This window comes from Hermetia illucens, chromosome 2, assembly GCF_905115235.1.
Source record: "Hermetia illucens chromosome 2, iHerIll2.2.curated.20191125, whole genome shotgun sequence".
In the NCBI taxonomy this organism is placed as follows: Eukaryota; Metazoa; Arthropoda; class Insecta; order Diptera; family Stratiomyidae; genus Hermetia; species Hermetia illucens.
Window position 1 is genome coordinate 185,427,823 of NC_051850.1, and position 26,611 is coordinate 185,454,433.

The 26,611-nt window shown below is 45.2% G+C and overlaps 2 protein-coding genes across 2 annotated transcripts in view; one reads left to right on the top strand and one right to left on the bottom strand.

Annotated features, from left to right (window-relative positions):
- Positions 1 to 1,294: 1,294 nt before the first annotated feature.
- Positions 1,295 to 20,253, top strand: LOC119647707 (mitochondrial sodium/calcium exchanger protein-like). Its single transcript, XM_038048794.1, has 9 exons — positions 1,295 to 1,448; positions 1,501 to 1,718; positions 1,854 to 2,254; positions 9,516 to 9,745; positions 9,806 to 10,039; positions 10,121 to 10,274; positions 10,339 to 10,419; positions 10,521 to 10,588; positions 19,994 to 20,253. Exons 1-9 carry the CDS (start codon positions 1,362 to 1,364, stop codon positions 20,225 to 20,227), a joined length of 1,707 nt encoding a protein of 568 aa, XP_037904722.1. The 5' UTR covers positions 1,295 to 1,361; the 3' UTR covers positions 20,228 to 20,253.
- Positions 20,254 to 20,287: 34 nt separating this feature from the next.
- Positions 20,288 to 26,611, bottom strand: part of LOC119647706 (restin homolog) — a 253,854-nt gene continuing 247,530 nt past the window's right edge. The window contains exon 11 of the mRNA XM_038048791.1: positions 20,288 to 21,650. Within this exon, the coding sequence (XP_037904719.1) occupies positions 21,282 to 21,650 (369 nt within the window). The 3' untranslated portion in view covers positions 20,288 to 21,281. The remainder of the gene's footprint in view (positions 21,651 to 26,611) is intronic.

The following is a 26,611-nucleotide window of genomic DNA, read 5'->3' on the forward strand; positions in this document are numbered from 1 at the left end:
GTCGCATCCAGGTACAGATTATTCCTTCAAACAGAAGTGAAGTCAGTTTCACGATCGATGCACTCAAATGGAGTAAAACAATCGGGTTCGCCATTGCAATATCTGCCGAACTGCTGCTTTGACTTATCTATCTACACTATGAGTCTGACATATTCCCCAGTAAGTGGAAGCAGAGAATCATCTTCAAAAATCCGAAGAAGGGCTGATGTCTTGAGGGGAGATGTCAAAATGTCATGCACTACATCAGAGAGGCTTTAAAACCAAAGGAGGGTCCAAAAAGCTTTTATACTCCATTTTTCGTTATCAGTGATGTCCTTTACGCTTGCTCCCTGAAAGATATTGAGGGTGGAGGTTCAAAGGACGCTATCATCTTTCCTCGAGTACCTTGACAGTACTGATGACCTCTGCTCGCTTTCTCACCGAGTAATGTACTTTGGTCAAATGGTTTTTCTGAAAGAGGCAAGCGGATTCAAACTGAAAATAAATACCTACAAAACCAAGACTATCAGTGTGACTGGTTATCACAGTCTCCTTACTTACATTAATGGGCAAAATATTTTGGAAAGTTTGTTTGAGCTGACGTCAACACCGCTTGCTACATCCCCCTTCCTGGCCCCAAAAATTTGGAAATGTAACTATAAAAACACCAGTGGGAGCAGCATATAGAAAGTTGACCACCACTACTACTCGAAAGGCACAATCTTTTATCGAATCTGTCTGCATCCTGACAGGGGAGTAATTTGAACTGAGACAACATCAAGCTGAGAAGAACGTCGTCGTACGAACCAGGTACCAACGGGTGAGCTGACCTGAAGAAGGAAGTGACAGTGAAAGGTAATGGAAAGCACTGCCCCAGGATATCCGATAAATAAGCCGCCCTAGAGCTACGGGTTACAGAACATTATAAGCTTCTTAGAATGTCGTGGAGCGATGATAATGCACTTCGCCTCAAGGAGGAGGTCACTGACCCACCAGAGACAACGCCCTGTTCATTGACCAATGTTCGTGAGCCAATAAGATTCCAAATGCGTTTATACCTAGATAGTTGCATGTAACTTTATAAGGTGGTACTCCATCCTATTCACTTTCTGTAAGACCCTGATGATCCACCCTTTGATAATATCTTATGCAGTACAAATCCTTATCTTTTCGTTATTCCTTTTTTTACAATAAATTCTTAAATAGAGGCGAACTGCTCGTGGCTTTCTTTTACATTTTAAAACCACATTTTTAAATTTGTCACCCCCAAAGACAAAGTTACCATATACTTTCCACTAGCATCTATGTAGCCATGAAATGTGCCAAAAGTCAACCTAACTTTCAATCCAAAAGTTTAAAAAGATAAGTCGAGAAATCGCAAAATGTTATTCCTAGCTAGCAACAATACAACCCTTGGCGAGGCACCCCATTATGAAGCGCATAGAAGTTATATCGTCCCAGCGTCTAAGGTGGACCTTCATAATTGACAAAAATAGTCTGTCTAATCTGGTAACCTTTCAGGCATCATGCTCTTACATCATGAAGTTGGAGTGGGACGAGATGTGCATTTTCGTTCGGCAGAACCCTAAATGTCATGAATTTGAATGGCTTATCAACTGGATGTACTTCATGTTCTGTGAAATGGATATGGACACCACAACATTTACGACCATGATAGCTATTATAGTTGGGATTGTGTTACTGATTATTTTGTCCCTAGTCATTATTTCGTTTGTGAGGTAAGCTCCGTGTTGGGCTCAATTTCTGTGGGACCCTTCTTACTTCTTGCTACTTCTAAAAGAATGTTCTCTTCCTGCTTCCAGGATTATGTTCCTATTATCCTCTTCATGAATCTAATTTATTTGAAATTTCAGGATGGCTCCATGTTTCCTCGCAACTGCTCATCTACTTCGGTTCGACGAACACTCAGCGGGATCAGTCTACCTAGTACTACTCACATATGGAGGCGATGTTATTGAAAATGCCCACATTTTTAACGTTGATACATCAACAGCTTTCAATGAAACATTGGGATCAGCTATTTTCACCCTAGCTGTTTTTGGAGGAGCCTTGGCGGTTGTCAACCAATTCGCCCTCACTCCTGCATACTTCGTTCGGGATACAGTGTTCGCACTTTTCGGTTTGATATTCACAACGGTTGTGTATGTTCACGAGGAGATCGATTTACACTATGCTCTGATTTTCATGGGAATCTACTTCCTGTACTTAGTGTACGTGGTAGTGGAGTTTCTTATTCATCAGGCGTTATACAAAGGTAAGTGCGGTATGACTGTTTTCTTATGTTTTTGCAATTGCGTTGTATATCCTGATAACTCAGCTAATCAACTGCCTATCCCACAACAAAAAAACTAATCAATCCCTGTCAATCCTCTATAAACTGCATTTACTTGCCCCTGCCAACATGCTACATTTTTGCCTAGCGGATCAGTTCAGGCAATTGCGGAGCATTTGTTAGCTTAGTTTTGGGTGACTAGCACAATCAGCTAGCCCCAGAGTTAAGTTTTGGAGGTCAAATTGAGTGGATGGTGGTGTGATTCCTGTTCGTAATTTGTTGTTATCTGGTTCGGCACTAAAGCCAATTGAACCTGAAGGGGCAAGTTTTTGGAAGGTTCTCGGGATCAGCGATTTAACCGTTATTCTAGGGTAACCTGACATGTGGTCGCTATCTTGCAAGAAAGAAACAGAAAATGTATGAGAGCTTCCATGAAGAGTTGAGTAAAAACCCATGACAAAGGAAATCAACTTGTTTGGTCTCTGTTCTCTTGTTCAGGAGGATCTGAAGCCTCTATCGTGCTCGTTCAATTTTTGAAAGCTACCATAATGAGGAAAACACATGTGTCAATGTGTTATGAATGTTATAAAAAAAGGAATTTATCGTGAAACAATTCATGTCTGTGTTAAACAACAATTGAAATTGATCTAAGAATTCCGGCGCCTCCATTAACGATAGTAGCGATACTCACCTACGATGGAGGTCACATAAGCAGGGGTATACCACGATTCTAAATACAGTCCTTACAATTCAAATACAAGTACTCACTATACTTTGCATCAATTTCGGGAAGGCTCTCGATGAAGCGCTTTCCTTCTTAGCACATCAGGCCGAGTTCAGAGGCAAAAGGATTAAAAGTAGGACTCTACTTTACCAGGCGTTAACCAGTTACCTAAAGCTATTTTAGCCGGGGTTTGAGAATATATTCAAAGTATTCCCTGTTTGCCATCAAATGTAACTAAAAGGAGTAGAATGTTGTGGACTAGTAACCTCCGAATTTCGCAAATTTAGGAATCGGACCATTACAACCTGGCTTCGGAAATGTGTGCCGACCCCGGGACTACGATATCAAGAACCTGAGATTTTTTTCTAACTCCCAAAATCCCAACGATATAAGCCAAACTTGCGGCACTGTGCTTTTGTACTGTGGAAACCCTTGTGGTATTAGACGTGAATACAATATCGGACTGATGCTGACGGCTACCGTAGAGCACATTCTCAGATCCTGGGAACCGGTTTCTAATACGAAGTTGACTGTGAGATTTGAATCCTGGTTAAGAAACAATTATGCAGAGCTACTTACCAACAAAGATTCCGGATATGGTGGAGATGGATACAGTTCAGGCGAGGCTTCCTAAAGGTGACATTGTGATCGTGATGGGTGATCTGAGTGCCAAAGTGGCCTCTGAAAATATCTTACTCAGATATGGAATGGGGAAACACAGTCTTGGGGACTGGTATAAAGCGAAAAGATTCGCGGAATTCGGTAACTTTTACCGCATCGTCATCATCGCTTAATGGGGGCCTGCTACAAGACCACAAGTTACGTCGGATTTCGACTGGTCAGCAGCGGCCTGTATGGGAACAGAACGTCAACCTGTCAAATTCAATACGACCAGAAAAGCTAACAAGACGCACCGGACTATAGAAGTGCGAAGATTGATGAAGCTGAATCGATGAATATAAGGGGCTGGGAACTTTGATGATAGCTACAAGCGTAGATGAACCCAACACGCTGGAAATCCGCTACCTTAAAAAATATGAGAAGTGCAGCGCGGTATGCCCCATGACAGGCAAAATTGCTACTTCCACTCGTTCGTAAATTCTAGGAAGCGGTGTTTTTCCCAGTGAATGAAAAAAAGTCCTTAAAATCCCGAAGAAGAAGAGCCCAGTTCTTGGATGCAGGAACTGGAGGGATCTACAGAGAGCAAGCTGGTTTCCTTTCTGCATTCTCCTGCATTTTGAAACAATGTGCAAAATTTAGGTCACCATTTCACCTGGATCGACAGTTAGTGCATCTGGAACGCTCTACACCCACTATTATGAAAGCAACATATGACGGGATCGTGGTACTCAAAGGAATTTCCATTGGATTTAAAGAAGAAACGAAGAAGAGTCGGACTAAAGATACACATCAGAAAGACCAAGGTTCTCCGTGTGATTGTTAACCGCACTCTTTATAGTGCAAGTGTGCTCACACTCGTGCAAAAACAATGCCGTAAAGATGTTTCAATTTAGCAGGAGCAAAGCAGAATTTTTCCACCATTTTATAACCAACTCAAAAGGGTAGGTAGGGTAGGTATCAATGGCCGCTCCAAGGAGCCCAATTACGGGGTGGTGTGCCGTTTTGATGCCACAAAGTACTAAGACCGCGACCGCAACTGCTGCTATGAGAATAGGGAGGCAGAGTCCAGCCAGCTCAGATCTTCAGAGCCGACCCGTAGCATTCACGAAGGACAGCACCTCTACCATCATGAACCTAGAAATCTCTCTGAGGTTCCCAAAGGATAGTTTACCCAGTGTCCGTAGCCTGGCTCTAACTAGAGCTAAGCAATCGCAGAGGAAGGGACTAAGGCAATACAAATTGTAAGGTATACCGAGCCTGGCGGCATGATCCCCATGGACCAGTGCCCCGTGCAGACCACCGTAATCTTGAATGCATTTGCTCTCATGATCGGGTTTTGTTATAAGCGAGCCAAATCCCCTTTGACTTGGCACAGGTGATAAGCCTTCGCATTCTAGGTCCGCGGCTGCTAAGTAGTACAAGTAGATTCCGCCCCTGACTGTCACCAGCGGGACACCAACTGTACCCACTGAAGGACTGTCAAGAGCAGAGCCTGTCTGGCCAATACGTCAGCTCACTCTTTCCCCTCCATCTCCCTATGACCAGGAACCCAAAAGAGGATGACCTTGAGCATGCCGCCCAACGTGGCCCGCCCAGTGGTTTGGAAGTGGTTTGGCTTCGGATTTCACCTAGAAAATCATTAATGACGGCCGGTACAATTAGAAGAGGTTACCCATCGATCTCAGGACAGCCGACGGGACTAACCATTCGATAGTAATGGTAGATAGTACGATCACGTTTTGTGATCGGGCTGAATAGATTTCGTGCCTTCTTATCCCGTCGTTAATCCAAAATTAATACCGCACAAGACTAATTTGTACCTTCAATTTCACGGCACACCACCGAGCATGGCTCGATACTGTTACTAACAGTTTTCCGATAGCAAACCGATTAAGCAGAGACACTTCTCACAGGCTATCCTGCCATCGAGAAGCTCCTCTATAAAGAGATCGATCAGATGCTGGCTTTGGCAGTCATCGAGGAATCGCGAAACGCTTGGTCTTCTCCAATCACGCCGGGTAAAGTGTACCTTTGCCTTGATCCGCGTAAGGTAACAGTAACAGTGTCACCGTGAAAGATGCTTATCCTTTACCTCTCATCGAAGGAATTTCAGTTGTCTCCAAAAGACTAGATTTATTACAAGTCTGGATCTGAAAGATGCTTTCTGGCCAATTCTACTGAATGATGCGTGCAAGGATAAGACTGCTTTCACAGTTCCAGGACGAATGCACTCCAGACCAAGCAATGACTGATGGACAAAGTTATCCCTGCTCACTTACGCCATCAAGTCTTTGTATGACTCGACACAGAGACCTCGGACCAGCACTTGCTGTTCTGAAGCGAAGTGAGCATCCGGAAGAGTAATTTAGTTCTGAAAGAGGGTGGATACTTGGAGCACATCAGTGATAATGGGACTATTTATACCGATCTCGACAAGGTATGCCTTATCAAAGATTTTCTCCGTCTTTTTTTTTTTTTTTTGTTCGTACCCGGAGGTGGAAAATCTTAGAAAGACACGTCCGCCGCAGCTCCGCCGCCCGAACGGCGGAACTACAGCGGGCGCGTGTGGGATTCACACCCACTAAAAACCACCCCCGGTCTCTCCAGCCCCAGCCCCGCGGGACCACCATTGAGGTATTACTTCGCGGGGTAGGTTTGCTCTTAGGCACTCATCCTTCTCCTATTTGCAGCTTTCCTCCTTCTTTGTTCCTTCAGCAACTCCTCCTGCATTTGGATGATTGCGGAGCTAACCACAAGCCACTTCTCCTCGGACTCCAGCATCTCAGTAACCAAGCTCTCCGGGGTCCCGCTCCTGCCCAGCACCTGGTTTAAGCTCCTTCTCTCCATCGCAAATCGTGGGCAGTGAAACATCACATGCTCTGGATCCTCCGGTATGCCATCGCATCTGGGACAGTTCGGAAAATCATCCAACCCAAAGCGGTGCAGATACTGCCTGTAGCAACCACCGTGTCCCGTGAGGAACTGGGTAATGTGGTAGTTGTTATCCTCATGTTTTCGCTCAAGCCACACCCCAATGTTGGGAATGAGCCTGTGCGTCCACCGACCTTTCGCAGACTCGTCCCATTTGCGTTGCCAGAGATCAAGCGACTCTGACCTTGCCGCATTTCTACGCTGTGCATGCCCCTCCATATGTCTTGCATTGTACAGGACACTCATTTCTTTGGCCAGAATGTCAACCGGGATCATGCCTGCCACCACCAATACTGCCTCATCTGATGTGGTTCTAAAAGCACTGCAAACCCTCAAAGCCATCCGCCGGTAAACCGAGTTCACCTGCTTCCGTCTCTGAGAGTTTGCAAGCGCCTCTGCCCACACAGGCGACGAGTAGAGCAGGATGGAGCGCACCACTCTGGCTAGCACCAACCTCCGGCAATGTTTCGGCCCACTAATATTTGGCAACATTTTTGCAAGTGCCGTGGTGGCACTGGCTGCCTTTTGGCATGCATACTCTAGGTGCTGCCTAAAACTCAATTTGGTGTCAATTATTACCCCCAGGTATTTGATAGCCGGCTTTGATACGACCGTATGTCACCGACCTCCACTTTTACAGAATTATTTTTCCTGCGTTTCGTTATCAAGACCGCTTCCGTTTTCGCGTCCGCCAAGGTCAGCCCGGCCTTTTCTAGCCAGGACTTTACCACTCTCACTGTTTCCGTTGCGTAAACCTCCACATCTTCTGGGTGTTTTGCTGCAACAACCACAGCTAGGTCATCAGCAAAGCCGACAATCGTAGTCCCCTCTGGGACGGGAAGAGCAAGCACCCCATTATACATGATATTCCACAACAGGGGACCAAGTACCGATCCCTGTGGTACCCCGGCTGTGACAATGTACTCTTTGGGGCCCTCATCCGTCCCGTACCAGAGAGTCCTCTGAGAGGTAGTTTTCCACCAAATTCGCTAAGTATCCGGGGACACCTATGTCAGCCAACGCCCGTTTAATTCTATTCCAGTTGGCCGAGTTGAATGCGTTTTTGACATCCAACGCCACCACGGCACAGCAGCCGCCAGAAATCAGTGCACCTTTTGCCAGGTTTACCACCATGCCAATTGCGTCCACCGTAGAGTGGGCGCGTCGGAAACCAAACTGGCGTTCCGACAAACCATTGCTGGCTTCGACGATGGGCAGGAGTCTGTTGTAGATGACTCCCTCCATCATCTTCCCCATTGTATCCAACAGGCAGATAGGACGATACGACGCTGGGTTTCCAGGTTGCTTGCCAGGCTTCGGAAGCAACACCAACTTTTGCTTTTTCCACTGGACAGGGAATATTCCTTCTTTTAGGCACGCCTCGAAGGTGTTGGCGAAAAGGTCGGGCCTAGTCTTCACTGCCAGTTTCAAAGCTCGGTTGGGGATGCCATCCAAACCTGGGGCCTTGTTGTCACCGAACCTACCACATATTTCTCGCAGCTCCTCCACAGTTACAGGCGGTATTATGCCGTCATTTGGATGGACAAAAACTTGCCTTCCCCTATTTTCGTGGTGAGGGAACAGAGTGGTAAAAATCTGTTTCAGGAGGCGCGGACAGGTCACCTGGGGTGATTTCCGCAGCCTTTTCATCACCACTCTGTAAGCCTCGCCCCAGGGATTTATGTCGGCATGGTCGCAGAGCTGTTTGAAGCAGTTCTTTTTGCTCCTCCGAATGGCTTCCTTTAGGCGGCCACACAATTGCTTGTGTGCCTCCTCTCGACGGTCGCCACCGGGTTTTCCCCTGAGCCTCTGGCAAAGCCTCCTTGCCCGAAAACATGCGGCTCGCAAACTTGCGATTTCTTTGTTCCACCAGTAGTTGGGTTGCCTACTGGGGAGCAATCGCCTTCTGGGCATAGTAGCATCGCATGCTTCCGTCACCCATCGAGTGATCTGGGTGGCTTTCTCTCCAGCCGTACCATTCAGGGATATGTCGGATTTGAGCACCGCGGAAAACGTGTCCCCCTCGAACGCTTTCACTGTCCAGCCAAGCATACCACCCGGCATTTTGCGAAAACTCTTTTTCGAGCTCGATCCGCCCTTGATCTCTATGCAGATTGCCTGGTGATCGCTGTGAGTATAGTCCTCACTGACATGCCAAGCGATTCTACTGGCTAAAGTGGCACTCACGTATGTCAGGTCCACTATAGACCCCAGGCCCCTTCCCCGGAAAGTGTACGAAGACCCAACATTCGTCAGTACCACGTCCAGCTCCGCGAATGCTTTGAGCAGAACACGTCCCCTGACATTAGTTATCCGGCTGCCCCATTCAAGAGCCCACGCATTGAAATCGCCTCCTATTATGATCGGCCAACGTCCTCTTGGATCCAAAACAAGAGCAGCAAGCATCCGCTCATACTCGACGAGTGTAGCGCTGGGTGGAGCATAGCAGCTGTAGATGTGGATGCCCTTCACCTTCGCTCTGATGAAGCCCTCCTCCGGGTGCTCCATTATTTCCTGGAAGGCTTGTTCTCCACAAGTCCACAGCGCTGCTTGGCCCGTTTGGTCTTTGACCCAAACGCTACCACCGCGGTTTCGGTATGGTTCACTTAGTATGGCCACATCGATGTTTTTCTCGCGGATGGTTTGCGCGAGTAGATCCTGCGCCGCCTCGCAGTGGTTGAGGTTGATTTGTATCAACCTCATCTGCGATTTGTGCTAAGGGCTCTCCTGTATTCCGGGCACCTGCTGCTGCCTGCAATGTGCCGATGGTCCACACCCTCCTTTTTTTCTCCGTCTGTAAACCGTACAACAGCTATGGCCTATTCGTAGAACCCAATCCAAACTTCTCAATCAAGTTAAAGGACTAAAGCAAATGTTATTTTATTTCGAAAATTCGATTGATTCATTTGTTATTTTTGCTGTTCCCAAAAAAATATGTAATGGAAATCGTGATCTTTTTCCTATCAGTTGAATCCAAGCACAGTCAAGAGAGGGGGCTCGATTTCTCTATCGACGATATGGCACCTGCGCATCAACCTATCCAATTGAAATTCGAAGTAAATGATTCATTGCAGTACGGAGAATTGGAAGGACCAAACACCTTCCTCTTCAAGCAGTTTTTCACATCTCTAAATCCAATTCGTCTGGATGTGATGAAAGAAATGAACACTTTTTTCAAATGCTGCTTTCTTGTTGGGGTGAGTTATCGCTTCCATCGAAACAGACAGGAAGATGTAACCTGTCTCTCTGACTTCTAGATGCCTCTCCATGTAATCTACATTTTGTGCATTCCTTGCTTCGATTATAAACTTCCCAATCATGGCTGGTCAAAACTGACGATATGTGTGAACTTAGTCGTCGCAGGACCTATATTGGTGTCCTTGTTCACTTTCAGTGGGACGCCGTACATATTCGCATGGATACCAGGCACTCTACTTGCTGTCGCTGTCTTCTTTACTTCACGAACAGATCGGCCACCCAAATACCACATTGTAAGTAGCAACCCCGGAGTTGATATATGGAAGTGAACAATTCCGAGGGTTGATGTCCTGAGACCTACTATTTCTTTGCAGGCATTCGCTTTCCTAGGAGTTATAATGTGCATGGCATTCCACTTTGTCTTGGAGCATGAACTAATGAATCTATTCCACAACCTTGGTCTCTTCATGGGAATCAGGCGCCAAACAATTGGTCTTTCTTTCCTAGCGTGGGCAGATAATATAACATGTGAGTACTAAAGGACTTTCGTTCCCTTTTTCTCTCCATTTTAAGATCACTGTTCCAATTTCAGTGGCAGTATGGATATCAAGACTAGCGGACTGGGGATATTCCAGGACTTCTTTCGCGGCGGTTTATATGGGCGTACTATTGGGTAAACCACATAAAGTTCTCGCCAATTCATTCTTCGAGACACAGACACAAATCCAATTTTCATAAGCATTTTAAATTAAATGAGTGTTCTTCCCTTTGCAGATATGATATACAGCTTAGGACTCATATTCACAATCAAATGCCGGAATTCATGGAAATACTCTGTTCACGTAAGTTTCAGATACTTCAATTATTGTCGTTAAGTTTAAATACGCACTAAAAATTCAGATTCGCGAATAGTCATGCATGAATTGCAAAGGGACCAACTTTTAAAACTTTGTTGATAACGGTAGAGTTTCCACCAAACTTTTCAGAGTAATGGTCCGTTAAATTACGACCTTGGTTAAACTCAGCGTTCAGACAAGTGTAATTGACGCTTTGAAGCGTGAAGGAGTGCCTAAAACTGATAATCCTATCGAAACTCGAAGAAAGGATACCCTTGATCTGGGAAAAATAACTTTGAGCTTCTCCAGCAAGAGCACGGACAACAAAAACGGTGATAACACTCACCACATATTTTCAAGAGGAGCAACAACAAGAGGTACTCCAAGGCCAAGAAAGAGACCCACTCAAAAGAAGCTCATCAACTTTGAGATCTCCACCACTGTCAAAAACGGTAAAGGAAAAGGTACAGGCAAGGTCAACAAACGCCAAAATTGAAGAAGCGTATAAAAGGAGTAACCCCTTCGGGGCTCATAGAGAGCAGAGTCCCGATCCGGAAGAATTACCCTTCACCCAGCTTGGGGCAAAAATAGTTGAGCTGTCCGAGTTAATGAAGGACAAGCACAAAGTGCACCAAGCCAATAAAGAATACAGTAAGGGCTATTAGAGTCCTTTATAATAAATCAAAGATGGAGGAAAAGAATACTAAAGATACGCCAAACCCTGCTGTCCCTACAGTGTCACAAGCGATCCAAGTGACTCCTAACCGTATTGGCATCGAGTTAGGGCGAAATAAATGAGTATGCGAGTAAGACGGGGATCCTCTAAATAATCAAGAGGCGCCTAAGAAAAAAAAGGGGGACAGGAAATTTTGAAAACCAACACTAATAGTTCAGAAGGGAGAAAGCATACAGTAAATGTAGGCACGTCGGCCAACATTGCCCAAAAGTGCAATATGGACCCCAAATGCCTATTGTGCGAAGTAAAAGAGGGACAGGATAGCCGACACATTGCCGGAAGTAGTAAATATCTGTAATTTAAGAAGGTGCTGGCTGCAGTGAGAAAATGAAGTTCATTGAAATAAACCTCAATCATTCCAGGGTCTCCCAAGATTTACTGGAGCATACCACTTACGAATCTGAGATGAAAATTACCATTATAAGTGAACCATACAGAAACCGTCACAGTGGCATTTGGGTCATAGATTCGACTGGTGGTGCGGCAATATTAAATGTAAGACATTGTCTTGGCTAACGAAGGTGATGTTAACACCTTTCAGGAAAGTGGGTTAGGTTCGGTTGTAAACCTGACCTTTGTCAGCTCTACACTGGCGCGTGATATGTCCTGATCCGTTAGCGAACGCTACACCCACAGCGAACCCCAAGCAATCTTTGAGATATGTGTGGAGCCACATGGCAAAGAAACATCATGCCCGAGACCGAGAAAGATTTTAGGTTGGCCTGCAAAAGCTTTGGATGAGCAGGCCTTCATAGAGCTCTGATTAGAACAACCTGATAAAGCAGGCGCCTCTACGGAAAGAGCTGTCCATATGGCCCAGTGTATCACCCTAGCATGTAAAGGGTCTATGCCTAGGAGGCGTTCATTCCCCAGTAGAAGACCAAACTACTAGTGAAATGGTGAACTGGCCTGCCTTCGATCAGCCTGCCACCGAGCCAGAAGAGCGGTTCAGAAGGCGGTAGGTAGAGTCGACTGGGGGCAAAAAGCAGCCCGCAAAACACTCAAGCTCTCCATCCAACGAAGCAAGATGAAATGCTTCAAGAAGCTGTGCTCAGAAATGGACGTAAACCGGTGGAGCAGTGCTTATAGAATCGTGATAATATGATTCAGAGGCCGTTCAACTCTGCAAATCACGGGTCCTATTCTCTACATCTATATTTCTCCAGAAAGTGGAGAACACCAACACATTCCAGGCAACTTTGAATGTGACGGCAATTCCCCGCCTCCTGATACAAGCCCCAACTACCACCTCGGGAGAGCTAGGCTCACATCACCCCAGGGACGTCGCCAAAGAGTTGTCGACGGCTCCGGGGACTCCCAGTGTGTCCCGACATGTACCGGTCATTTGCGATTCGCTCTTCACAGAGAGGCTTCCTCGAGACTACTACCTAGGACACAGGTATACCACCAGTAAGGGGTCAGAACTACTTATGCGGGCACTTCGGAGACGTCACACCCCGTTTCGTAAGCAACCCGTTAAAAGTCGTTGACGACCCCTGAGGGGGACGGAGTACCTAATAAAGCCCTTAAACTTGCCGTGAAATTCACACCGACCATGCTCACTGAGTTGTCCGAGGGAATATTTCCAGCAGTATGGAACCGGCAAAAGTTTATATTTCTGCCTAAGCCTGGTAAATCTCCAGGTAAACCACCCTCATAGAGACCCATACTTCTTCTGGATACTGTGGGGAAAGTGTTAGAGCAGGTAATCTATAATCGATTACTCCCGGCTGTTGAGAGCCAAGGCGGCCTTTCAGATCGGCAGTATGGGTTCCGTAAAGTCAGACCAACCAATTGGTTACTGTCTTGGCCCAAGGAGCAATTCACGGAAATGGTGTTACCAATAAATATTGCATGGTAGTAATCCTGGATGTGAAAAATGCATTCAATTCGGCCAATTGGAACCTAATACGGGAATCTCTGGCGAAGATTGGTATTCCCGCTTATCTTGCAGCTATGGTCAACAGCTATTTACAAGAACGGAGGCTTCGGTATGACACCGATGACGTACCCCAGGAGTACGTTGTCTCCGCGGGTCTCCCACCGGGCTCCGTACTGGGCCCACTCCTGTGGAACATCATGTACAACGATGATCTTAATCTTCCCCTTCCGGAGGAAGCCACGGCGGTGGGCTACGCCGATGATATAGCGCTGGTTGTGGTCGCAAAGCATCCCGAAGATGCTGAGTTATACTCATGCGAAGCGATCAGTGCTGTTAACAGTTGGCTGGAGAGTTCTGGTCTGACACTTGCGGAGGAAAAAACGGAAGCGGTCCTTATCACCAAGCGCCGTAAAAGAAATTTTGCCCGTATTCAAATTGGGAATCGTATCATCACTTTTAAGCCTGCCATCAAATACTTGGGAGTGATGATAGACAGGAAGCTTAGCTATAAGCAACACGTACAGTATGTTTATGACAAAGCATCTACTGCGAGCGTGGCCCTAGCAAGAATGATGCCGAACGTGTGAGAGCTTCCAAGTTGCTTATAGCTAGGGTAATGAGTTCGATCCTGCTCTATGCAGCTCCAGTTTGGGGAAAGGCATTGCAAGTTACATTTAACGTTAACAAACTGAGTTCAGTTTACAGAAGAACAACACTAAGGGTGTGCTCGGCATTCAGGACTGTCTCAGATGAGGCAACATTCGTCATTTCTGGAATGATGCCCATTGACATCTTGGCAGATGAGATGACGTATATAATGCGAAGTCTATCTCTCCTTTACCGTAGATGAAGAACGACGAAAGGGAGAGATCACTAAATAGATGGCAAGAGCATTGGGAACGCTCGGGAAAGGGTCGGTGGACACACACGCTTATCCCTGCCATCAAGGAGTAGTTGGAGGGACGGCACGGTGAGATTAATTATAATCTTACTCAGTTTCTCACGGGGCATGGAGGATATCGCCAGTACGTCTTCAGGTTTAAACTAGATACCTCACCCGATTGTCCAAACTGCGATGGAGTCCCAGAGGACCCAGAGTATGTATTCTTCCACTGTTCAAAGTTTGTGGAGGAGAGGAAGAACCTAGAGGAGACTCTAGGAGAGATGCTCGTACAAGAGAATCTGGTGCGAAGAATGTTAGCATATCAGGAAGACTGGGATGCGATCAACTCCATGGTAAGTTATGGCCAGTGTCCTTTGAAGATTTCCACCTCCTCAAAAAAAAGGGCAGACGGACAGACAGACAGACAACCGGTTTTAATAAGGTTTTGTGTTTACACAAAACCTTAAAAAGAATCGCGATCATTACGTTGGATCGCTGTAAGAATACGCTGAAAACATTCATAGTTTATTAGAAAAAAAAGCTGCCGTTAAGCGAACGATTCGTTTTTAAGACATACCGCGAAACAGCTGATGCGGTTGACAGACCGCGGGAGGGGAGCCCGCGCTCCATACATCGCCGGAATGTCGTGCATGCGGCAGAAATGGACATTTCAACTCGAAGTATGAGCCGTATTTTACGAAAAGATCTCGGTCTCAATGCATATTGACGGTCCGTTACCCATATTTTAACGCCAAAACTACGGCTAAATACGACAAACTCGGTGTGCTGCTCTTCTGCAACGATTTCCCAAAAAAAATGAAACCTGCTGTTATCGGCTTTGAAAACATAAGCGAACGGCTATGCACTCTGCGCTTGCGAGGCAAGTTTAGAAATACAAGCCTCAAAACGTTCATGCCCCTACAGAAGACACTGCAGAGTCGGAGAAGGATACCTTCTACGAGGCAGTAGAACGAACCCTCGAAGCCTGTCCCAGATATGATATCAAAATCATACTTGGGGATTTTAACAGGCAAGTAGGGAAGGAGCCCATATTCAGGCGATACGTTGACTCCCATAGCTTACACCTAAATACAAATGATAACGGACTGCGAATTATTCAATTAGCAGTGTCACATGAAATGACTGTTGAAAGTACCTGGTTTGCGCGGAAAGCGGTCCACAAACAAACGTGGGCCTCTCCAGACGGGACCACTTTCAACCAAATTGACCACGTGTTGATAGAACGCCGGCACCTCTCAGCCTTGATGAATGTCAGAACATATAGGGGGCCAATATAGACTCGGATCACTATCTCGTTGGCATGGTGTTCCGAGCTTGAATAACAACACCACCTACAATCCCCTCTGACAATCAGGTGAGAGTTAACACTGAAGCCATCCACAACACAGCCCTCCGCAACACCTATAAAAGGGAAATGGATGCCGCAATAACCGCAGTCAACAGAGAACCTGAAGATGAAGCATTAACAAATGATCTTCACAATCACCTGAAGAACGTTATCATAAATACGGCCACAAACATACTTTGCCCCAGCCGCAAAAAGAGGCGTTATCTGCCTCATACATAAAAAGGGAGATATCACACAGTGAAGCAATTATAGAGGTATCACGGTGCAGAGTACCATCTATAAGATATTCTTCGCTATCTCGCTAGGCCGGACAGCCCCATACGCCCAGAACATCATTGGCTTCTATCATGCGTCCTCTTTAACCTGGCCCTGGACAAAGTGATCCGTGATGCTGAGGTAAAGGCAAGGGGTACGATCCTCTTTAAGTCCACCCAACAACTGGCCTATGCTGACGATATCAACATCTGCCTTCATGCAGACCGAGCAGGCGGCACAAGATCTTGGGCTGCACATCAATGAAGGCAAGACAAAATATATGGTGGCAACGCCAGCACCAAAAACCAACCAGCCAACCATATCAAACCGCACTAATCCAGCGGAAGGCGCGATCTCCTGATTGTGTGTTCTGCAATAGAGTGGCGGATGACGCTGAACACACCTTTTTCTCTTGCGAGAGGTGGGACGGCCTCCGCCAGCAGCTTTATGCAGACACAGGGGAGCTCTCTCCAGATAACATTGTGCGAGAGATGCTGAAGAGCGCTGGCAGCTGGAATCGTATTGCGCATTATGTTCGGGCTCTTCTTACTACGAAGAAGATTGAACTCGACCGGCAGAGGGATCGGACGGAAAGGGGTTCCCTGAACTAACAACTCCCTTCCTCCCCTCCCCTCCCGTTGGTGAAGGGAATTCCCTGACTTGAAGGCTCCCAAAGCCGGGAGAGCGGGAGGGCTAGCCCGAAGTAATGTGTCAAACGGTTCCAGGCTAGTTCTCTGATGACAGGGAGGTTTTTAGTTGGTAGTCCGCCAGCGTGCTGTTGCGGGAGTCCAACACTCTGTGCGTAAACGCATTCACCTAAAAACAAAAAAAAAATCCAGCACGGAAAGTCTAAAAGGGCAATATTTATGGTAGAAAAAGGAGATGAGGCAGACCCCGCCTGAGATGGAACGATGGCGTAGTGTCTGGAGTTCCTTATTAAGGCAGGCCTAGACCGGATACCGGTTGTTGGGCCATTGATGATGATAATGATGAACGTCCTCTTGCATTCAAAATCAGAGCGGCAAGCATCTGCTAATTTTCAGCAAGTGTAGCACTGGGTGGAGCACAGCAGCTGTAGATGTGGACGCCTTTCACTTTCGCCGTGATGAAGCCCTCCTCCGGATGCTCCACTATTTCCTTGAAAGCTTGTTCTCCGCAAGCCCATAGCGCTGCTTGGCCCGTCTGGTCTTTGACCCAAATACTACCACCGTGGTTTCGATATGGCTCACTAATTGTGGCCACATCGATTTTTTCTCGCGAGTGGTTTACAAGTGTAAATCCAGCGCCGCATTGCAGTGGTTGGGGTTGATTTGTGTCAACCTCATCTGCGATTTGTGTTAATGGCTCTTCTGTATTCCCGGCACCTGGTGCTGCCTGCAATGTGCCGATGGTCGATACCCTCCTTCGCTTTACACAGTAGGCAATTTGGGTCAGCTCCGCAGTCCTTGCTGATATGTCCTTTCACTCCACACCTCATGCATTGCTTCGACCTGTCATTTGGATTAGTGCATGCCTTCGCAATATGACCGAAGCTAAGGCATCTAAAGCAACATCACCTGCTCCCTAAGACGACACATAACCCAGCCTATTCCCACTCTCCCTGCTGCTAACAGTTTGAGTGCTGTCTCTACTGCTAGGCTGGTTATGGTGGTTTGTGTTCCCCCGTAGGCACTTATCAGTGTTTCCACCGCTGACTCTTGTAGTTCGACAAAATCGAATTGCTTCTCGAATGCTTCGCGAACCTCGTCCTTCGTGGTGATTTCGTCTATATCTTTGCAGATTATAGTGATATCTGCTCTTCTAACCCTTATATCGGCTTCCGGTCCTAACCACTTTCCGATTTGGGTTAAGAATTTGTCCGCAGTTACGTCCTTGAATTTCTTGAGCTCCAACATAAGATCACCCTTCTGGGACCGCCTAATTTCCAAGTTGATAAGTTCGGGGTCTGCCTTCACTCTCCTGAAAATGTCAGCATATGACCCTTCACCTCGTTTGAAAATGGTAATCACCTTCGGTTTTATCTTCCATTCCACTTTCCTCCAAGCTTCCGCATCCGCCTTTGAACATCCGGTCCCTTTTCTCGAGGTCGCAGCTGCAACAATTTCGCTGACAGCTTCAGTCGTAGCCCTCGCCTGATCCGCCTTTTTGGGAGTTGAATCTTTTTTCCTGTTCGGGGTTTGCTGGCCTACAAATGGTTTCTCCCCATTTGTATTTTGAACAGGCGTCGTTTGAGTCGCCAGGTTCACTTTTTCGACGGCCCCCCCCTTTTTCGTCCTGGGTTTTGCCGTACGCCAAAAGGATGCCTCTTATAATGGCCCTCATATTCTGGTGAATGTTCCTGCGCTCCTTTATGAACTCACATAGTTCCATGATCTTTTTACTCAGGGCAGTAAAGGCAGCTACAGATTGATTGCCTAAAATCTCACTCGGGTGATTCGGCGCAAAGGATCCTTCCTCATCGAAGACTCCCGCTACACACTTTCCACTGGGGGTAGCGATCGCGAGGGCTTGTGCCCGTGTGGGAGGGAATCTGCGAAGAATCGAGCTCCTTCTGAACGGGTCCGTCAATGGAGCCCGTTCCAGCCCCCCCCACCCTCCCCCCCTGTTCGCTTGTAACATAAGATGCAACAGTAGACCAGGTTCCCACTACTGAAGCACTGCGGTCGTTGGATATCGACAGCCAGGACCCCGCTTGCTCACTCCCAAAAACCGCCAGGACTAGGTTTCCGAAGCACGCACCGTAGCTTCATTCTCCTCCTGTTCCTCCATGTTCGGTTTTATTTCTGGGCATCCTTCCCATAGCCAATTTTTATCCACGTCAGAGTTTTTGTTCCCGCCTACCCGGCCTGCGCATAAGGATGCCCATACAGGTACATCTCCGGATACTTGCATGTGCAAGATCATGACACACTCGCCGAGCATTCCCTTATCCGCACGAAGGGGCGTACCTGATTTGGTAACTCCACACAGGAAGTGGACTAAGCTATAATGCGTTATAGAACAAACACCTCCTCGGAATCAGGAAATGGAAACAAAGCTCGAACATCGTGAAAGGCACTTCGAAAATTTTAGCTTTACGTGTACAAATACCAAGTCATGTGGTAAATGATAAATAGAGACGGCCCGTCGGGCTAGTAAATTTAAGCAAGGCCCCATCCGGGGCAAGTTCTTGTCTAAAAAGAGAGGTTGGGTGCAATTGCGTTGAAGGCAATCACAATTGAGAGAAAGGAACAAAATCACGAGGTAATACTCAAGAACGCATCGAGTGAGGGAGTGAAAAAATGTTAAGGAGGGTTGGGGAGAGTCAAAGTCAGGAGAGGTACTAAATATGAAGCCAGGCGTTCTAGGAATGCGATTGCTGATATCTAGGCAGTGTCCGTCAAAGCGGAGGTGCATCGAAATCTCGGATGGAGCTCCGGAATAAAAAAGGGCGGCCGCTAAGGGCGTAGGAAAATATCTTAGCACAATCCATCTACCTTCCAACCTTTTGTTTCTTCACTCACCATTTTTTAAGGTTTTGTGTAAAACAAAACCTTATTAAAATGGGTTTTGTGTCTGTCTGTCTGTCCGTCACACGCATTTTTCTCGGAGGCGGTTGTAGCGATTGACGCCAAATTTGAAAGAAAGGTGGGAACTGTGAACGCTCACGCATACAGTGAGTTACATCTTTCTACGTCGAATTTAAGAGGGGGGGCATACATGCAAAAAGGGGGTGTACATTTGTTTTTCATCAAATATCGTCTAGTGGGGTATCTAATAAAAGGACTCGGTTAGTACTTTTCGAAGCTGGTCTTATTTTTGACATTTTTCCGAAAGGTGGAAGATGCGTGGGGTCAAAAGTTATCATTTCTTTAACGGACCCATCCTCAGAAAGCGAAAAATCTGAAAAAAAAAATCAGGAAGCTGCCACTATATATTGCATAGGCTCCGAAATACCCTCCGATATCTGTTCAAATAATAGTATATTACTATAATTTGTAGTAGTTGACTGCGGAACCCCACTTAAGTTCATCCTAGCACAGGAAATTTTGCAGAAATGTAAGCTATATCTAGGAAGTGTCCGTCAAAGCGAAGTTACATCGAAATCTCGGATGGAGCTCCGGTATAAAAAAGGTTGGCCGCCAAGAGAGTAGGAAAATATCTTAGCAATATCCATCTACCTTCCAACCCCTTTTTTCTTCACTCACCATTTTTTTTTTTGCTTTCGCCTTAATCATCGACACTTCAATGTAAATTTAATGTGTTTTCTGCAATAATTCCATTACCAATATAATTATTACTTCCAGACACGCCAAGGAGTTTCCGGTCCAACGAGCTCCATTTACGCGATTTTTCTATATGGATTTGTGTTCTTCGGTGTTAGCATATGCAAATTCCAAGTGCGGAAGAGCCTGGGAGTCGCACTCCTGCTATACTACTTCATTTACTTGCTTCATAGTTATCTTGTGGAATTCGAAGTGATCCATGGAATGGGCACGGATCATTCTGGAGTGGTTTACGTAGGAGCAAAATGGGCGTGAAATCAAGCTCCGGACAACAACTGAAGATACACATAACGAATTATTTCAAGGTTTATCATTTATTCATGAATAATGGTTTTAAATAATTCATTTCGCTAATAACTTTATGGACAAATCGTTTACTATCTAATAAATGTACATTTTATTTAATTGCAACCGTTATATTTAAATTGAATTTAATTGATCGTATCTGGATCTGATTTCGCTAGTTTTTGTTAATTTTATTCGTATTTAAACCTAGAAATAATAATTTCCAATGGATAGTTATGTAATAGAAAATATAAATGTGTTATTTGTTAAATAAAGTTCATAAGGCGAAATATTTGTCATTTGTCGAATTGTCCTATGTTCGTTTAATGGACGATTCCATAATTTTCGATCCCTTTTTTTACGATCAATAGAAACATAGGAATTTTTACAATCTAGTCAGGTAAGGAACTAGTCAATTCACATCTCATCGAAGCACTTGCCAAATAAAATATGAGGCACCAAAAGGAAACAGAATATATTCTGCCAGTTTGATGGATGTTGCGTATTTAATTGGAATGGATGGTTTCGATACACTTATGGCTCATTATTTTGCTTTATATATAAATAAGCTTTTGCTAATTGTAAATTCATGCGCAGTAATACAATATTTTAGTATTTTTTCATCCTAAATTAGAAATCCACTGAATAATACATGAAACATGAGCAATTCCAGGAAATCTTTTATTGTAAATTATATGCAGATTTTCAAATCACCAAAAATCTTTTCTATGAAACTATTTTTGTGGCTTAGCGAAAGCCACTTTTGACGAAATTTGAAACCATTTTTACATTACAATCTCAATAAAATTTGGAGACGAAAGATATGAGAAGAATATTTTCACGATAACGTTCATCCCCCGGGAGGAGAGAGCTACTTTAAAATTCCGTTTTTCATTTTATTCCATTATAATCTCTTTCTATTTGTAATCTTCCTTCTCATAAGCCAAAGATACTTCCTTTGACACTCATTATTCTTTAAAATTAAAACATACTATTATCACACATTATTAAAAATTACCAACCCTTAGGCGGGTGAATTGATTTGTGTTTGATTTCCATTTGAACTCAATGTCGGCGACTCGTTGGCATTCACATCCTCCTCGATGTCCTGATCAGGAGATATTCCAGTCAAAACAGTTGTATACATAGGAATCACTCCTGCTGATTTGAAATTTGTCTCCTCTAGGTCCTGTTGGAGTTTTGCCAAAGCGGGACATTGTTCGACCAGGGATTGTAAGCCATTTAGCACCTCCAGAGCACGGTCGATAGCTTCGTATTGTCGCTTTGTTTCACGGATTGCATTTTGTTGCCAAGCAGTTGGTAGTTGATAAAGACAACTGTTTCCTGGGTTCGAATTCGATGCGGATATATGCATTTCACGGATATTTGAAATCTATTGGGAAGGGGTTAATAACATTATAAGTAATTTGAAAAAATATTTTAAATAAATCATTTTAATGATGGCTATGAATACGACACACTCAAACTTCATCAATTCTGTTTTCTTGCCCTCATTAATTCCGTAATACCTGACTTAACAAAAGAGGAAGTTAGCACTGTTATAGAGCTTCAGGTCAGCCATAGCTGTAGAACCCTGGTATAGTCCTGGTACGACTGCAAAGTCTAAGCTGGCCCGTACTAAAGCGACGATTGACATGGCTGGTCATTACCTTGGTCTGACTTTAAATGATCCATTGAGAGGGTTTTTAGCAACCTCGTTGGCGTCTATGAGGAAGGTATAATGATCGATGCAAACCAGTATACATGGCTGTTTCAGGGGCTTCTTCATAAGTCATAAGTCATATGTGGCTAGGTTAATAGGTGGTATGGGCACTGTGCGAATCGCCTTGAATAATCGGCATAAGTTGGCTATGAAGACGTGTGGACTGCTGGTACATGTACTCTGTGGCACGAAGAATTCACCTGGGATGTTCCGTAGACCATCTTGACTGAGAAGTCTTCCTGGGTATGGTGACTCCTTGCGAGGAGAGCAAGCTGAGCAATAAGACCAGATTCAAACTATTTTCCCTAGTCGGATGTGATCTTGAGCGAAAGGCCGAAGATTGAGATTCAGTGATGGAAAGTTGATCTGGTGCCAGTGGGGAACTCGGTGTCCCGCAAAGGTACTGCTTGAGACCAACGATATAGATGTGAACGAAGCAGCCATCTGATGCTTTAAAACTTCAAAATTCAGCAAACTTGTGGCGATTTGACTTTGACTAATATGGTTTGCAGCTACTCACCAAAAATTAAAGTGATATACTCCAATCAACCTTGTTTGTCAAATGTCGGTATGAAAAGTATTTCGGGGCCTAGCCACCATATAGTGGCAAACTCTTGATTTTTTTCAGATTTTCGGTTGGGCAGTTTCTGAGAATGGCTCCTTTAAATAAATGATCACTTTCGATCCTCCGAACTCCCCGCCTTTCCAACAAATATCAAAACAAAAACCCCTTTCCAGCAAATGTCAAACAAAGCTTCGGAAAGTACTAATCGAGACCTTTCATTTGATACCCCACAAGACTATATTTGGTGAAAAAAAAATTACACCCCCCCCCCTTTTGCATGTATGGGGACCTCCCTTAAAATCAATTTAGAATTATTTAACTCAATGTATGCGTGAGCGTTCACAGTTCCAACCTTTCCACCAAATTTGGTATGAATTACTACAACCATCTCTGAGAAAAATGCCTATGACGGACAGACAGGCAGTAAATCGATTTTAATAAGGTTTTGTTTTACACAACACCTTAAAAATTGGAGCCATCAAGAAAGTGCCTGATTCTGGTTCGCGAATTCACAATTCTTTGTTGAACCACGAGCACCCGGGTCGGGATGGCAGACTAACGACACGTTCTTCGAATGGCTGCAGCACTTCAAATATTACGCGATCCAACCCAGCACTGAAAAAACTTTGCTCATTATGGATAATCACGAATCTCACATGACAATTGCTGGAATGGACTTTTGTAAGGATAATAATATTGAAGTGTTAGCTCTACCTTCGCACACCAGCCACCGCATGCAGCCTCTCGATAGAGGAGTATTTGGGCCTCTTAAAACCTATTTTAACCATTCGTGCCATTCGTGCAAGGCGTGGATGTTGAACCGCCCTCGTGTTCCAATTACTATCGACCTCATAGTTGAACTGATCGCTGAGACGTATTAAAAGGTTCTTCTAGCATGAATATTATCGCTGGATTCAGATCAAGTGGTATTTGGCCATTTAATTGTGACATTTTTCGGAAGATGACTTCATGTCGGCATTTGATCTAATCTGATTGAACTGATCGACCGTACGAGGATGAAGCTGAGGATGATCCATCGAATACCCAACAAGAGGCTGATCCATCAATGCCCATCAAGATGCTGGGCCATCGAATGCTCACCAAGAAGCTAGTGCTTCGAATACCCACCAGCAGGCTAGTTCAATGCCCATCAAGAGGCTGATCCATCGTAAGCCGATCAAGAGACAGGTCGATCAAGTCTCGACCAATTGAAGACATTCGGCCATTTCCCAAAGCTCAACTGCGCAAACCATCGAATTGAGGCCGGAAACGTGGTGGTCCTAGAGCTAACCAAAAACACTCCAACGGCGACGAAGACACCGAAAAAGTCATTCGCAAGTACAAAACCAAACCCCAGATTTTTTGCAAAATGGCAAAAAAGTACCTTCGCTTTATTGGATTTAGCTTGCAAAATATTCACTTAGACATAAAGTCAGTATGGCCAAAATATTACCAGATATGTTACCATCCCACGAGCTCTCTAAAAAAAAAACCGACTTATTTGACCCCACTCTACTCTTCATGGCTTTATTCCGGAAATTCCGTCTCAAATGTCGGCCTCGAGCTCGTCCAAAGTCGATGCCTTGTTAGCGTAGACTAAAAACATGACGTAGCCCCAAAGAAGATAATCTAAGGGTATCAAGTCGCATGATCATGGCGGCCAATTGAGGAGAAGTTTGGTGTGTCTAACACCATTGAGGCTCTGCCACGTGCCATTGTGGAAAGCTTGTTCTCAGTTTTTGGAGACAGCCTTAGCCAATGCTACTGGAACCCTCTTTTGCTAAAGCATCTGAGATTTTATTTCCCTCTACACCACAGTGACCAGGTACCCACAGTAGTTCCACCGTATTAAATCTAGAGATAGAGTTCAAACGGTTTTTGCATTCCTGAACGCATTCCTCTGGGACTTCCCAGTTCTCTCTACGTTTCAGAATAACTTGATATCTTCTACCAAACAGATGTATGGGGACCCAAGAATCGGAAGGCTTTATAAGAACTGGATTCAGTACTCCCAGTAATTCTTCCAATGTTCTATGCCCCTACATCCGTTGTTTCCCCATAAATCTAATCGAATTAGCTCCTCTCATTGCAGTGCTTTGAATAAATATATCCAGGGGCTGAAAATTGAGTATGCATTTAGAGCTGCGCCGGATGTCGTGCTCACGGCACCGATAATATCCAGACAGACAGTTCTTTGCAGTGCGACTAGTTTACGGTGAAAACCTTTTTGTCTCACCTTAACCCACCACACTACGGATGCATATACAAACATCGGCCTAATGATGGCAACGTATATCCACATTACCACATGAGGCCTGAGTCCCCATGTCGAGGCAAAGGTCCGTCTGTACAGCCCATAAACTGCGAGAGCTCGTTTCATCTTTACCTCTACAGGTTTGTTCCAAAGAAGTTTTTATCTAGAATGACTCCCAGATATTTCACTTCTTCGAAGAGTTGAAGGGTAGTACCCATCATCTCAGGGAGACAAAGTCCATCCATTTTTCTCCTTTTTGTGAATAATATCTATGTGGTTTTATTTGGATTAACTGACAGACCATGTCTGAGGCACCAGCTGTCTATCAAATCAACGGCACGTTGTATATTCCTACACACCGTTCCAAGATCCCGATCAACAGCAACTACAGCCACGTCATCAGCATAAGCTTGAGCATGTATTAGCAAACTTTGCACTTCGCATAAAAGTGAGTGGATCAGCATACTCCACAGAAGTGGCGACAGCACACCTCCTTGGGGCAGTCTTTCGTCGTGTCCGTGGTTAGGTAGCGATCTACACCCATTTCACCACACAGCAATCTCTGCGTTAGCATTGCTCGGATCCACTTAATTAAAGCATCATCAACACCATGAGCTCTGGCGGCGTCACAAAGTTTTGGAAAGGCGCACAGTCAAACGCCCCTTCAATATCCACGAACCCGCCACTCTTCAGAGTTGCATTCTCTATCTTTGAAACGAAAGAGTGAAGAGCAGACTCACAGGACTTTCCACGCTGGTAAACATGTTCGTTTTCATTAAGTGGGTGTGACCTAAGTGCCTTTCCACGAATGTGATGCTCCACCAGTTTCTCCAATCCTTTCAGCAAGAATGAAGTCAAGCTGATCTGTCTGAATTTCTTTGGATTAGAATAGCCATCTAAAGCAAGACTTGCTAGAAAAATCTTTCTTAGCAATGGCTCTAAGGGCTCCATACCCTCCTTTAGCATTGCTGGATAGATGCCATCCATGCCAGGTGCTTTGAAATGTTCAAACAATAGTATAGGAGCTCTCACCCTTTTATAGGTCACAACCGCTTCCGCAGTGTTCCAGTTCACCTTGCCGCACTTGCGTGTTGAAGAGGTTGCAAAAACCGTCAACTCTCCCCCAACCACTTCTCTCACCCATTCTCTCTGATGTTGTACTTCCAGGAGGGTCTGTACTCCAGTCTGGAGCTCGTGAACGTACCGTCAGATTTTCTAAGAGAGTCCAACTTGGTCGACTCATCCCTTTTAAGGACTCTGCGCAGCCTTGAATTTTCTCTTTCGCCTTTCAGTTCCTCACAGGAGGAGCAATTCCCCATCAGGCCTTGTGTTTCACTTCCTTCGCGGGGGTCCTCGTATACTTGCCTTTCACCCATGCAAACAGTCGCTTGTGGGCACACAAATTTGTACGGAATTATACATTTCTCAAGCTCAATTTCCACGGTGCTGCTTCCCGCCGTACTCGGAGTATTTCACAGTTCAAGTTAGACAACAATTTAAAAATAAGAGGAGTTCGCAGAAGGTCCTCTTGAACCGCCTCGATCAGCGTAGTCTGGGTAAAGAGTGCGTTGGTATAAGACTGGCATTTGGTGAGAAAGTTGAGGGCATGACGGACAAGAGTGCTACAGGATGGCGGAGGACTTTGCACTCTTGGCACCAGAGTCACTTCATTTGGCACGGGGAAGAATCGGGCCAGAAAATAAAGCCGGAAATAAAGAGGATACGGGCAAGCTATTTGTAGCAAGAAAGCTTAACCTTCTGGAGCTTTGAGATATTGTATTTCATGATAGGAACAGGGATCTGAAAGCACCG

Bases quoted from the DNA above. Each gene is read 5' to 3' on its own strand.
- LOC119647707 (XM_038048794.1), top strand. From the start codon at position 1,362: ATGTTATTCCTAGCTAGCAACAATACAACCCTTGGCGAGGCACCCCAT. The intron at 1,719-1,853 runs GTAAGCTCCGTG...TTGAAATTTCAG, and splicing joins GTCATTATTTCGTTTGTGAG to GATGGCTCCATGTTTCCTCG. The intron at 10,275-10,338 runs GTGAGTACTAAA...TTCCAATTTCAG, and splicing joins GTGGGCAGATAATATAACAT to TGGCAGTATGGATATCAAGA.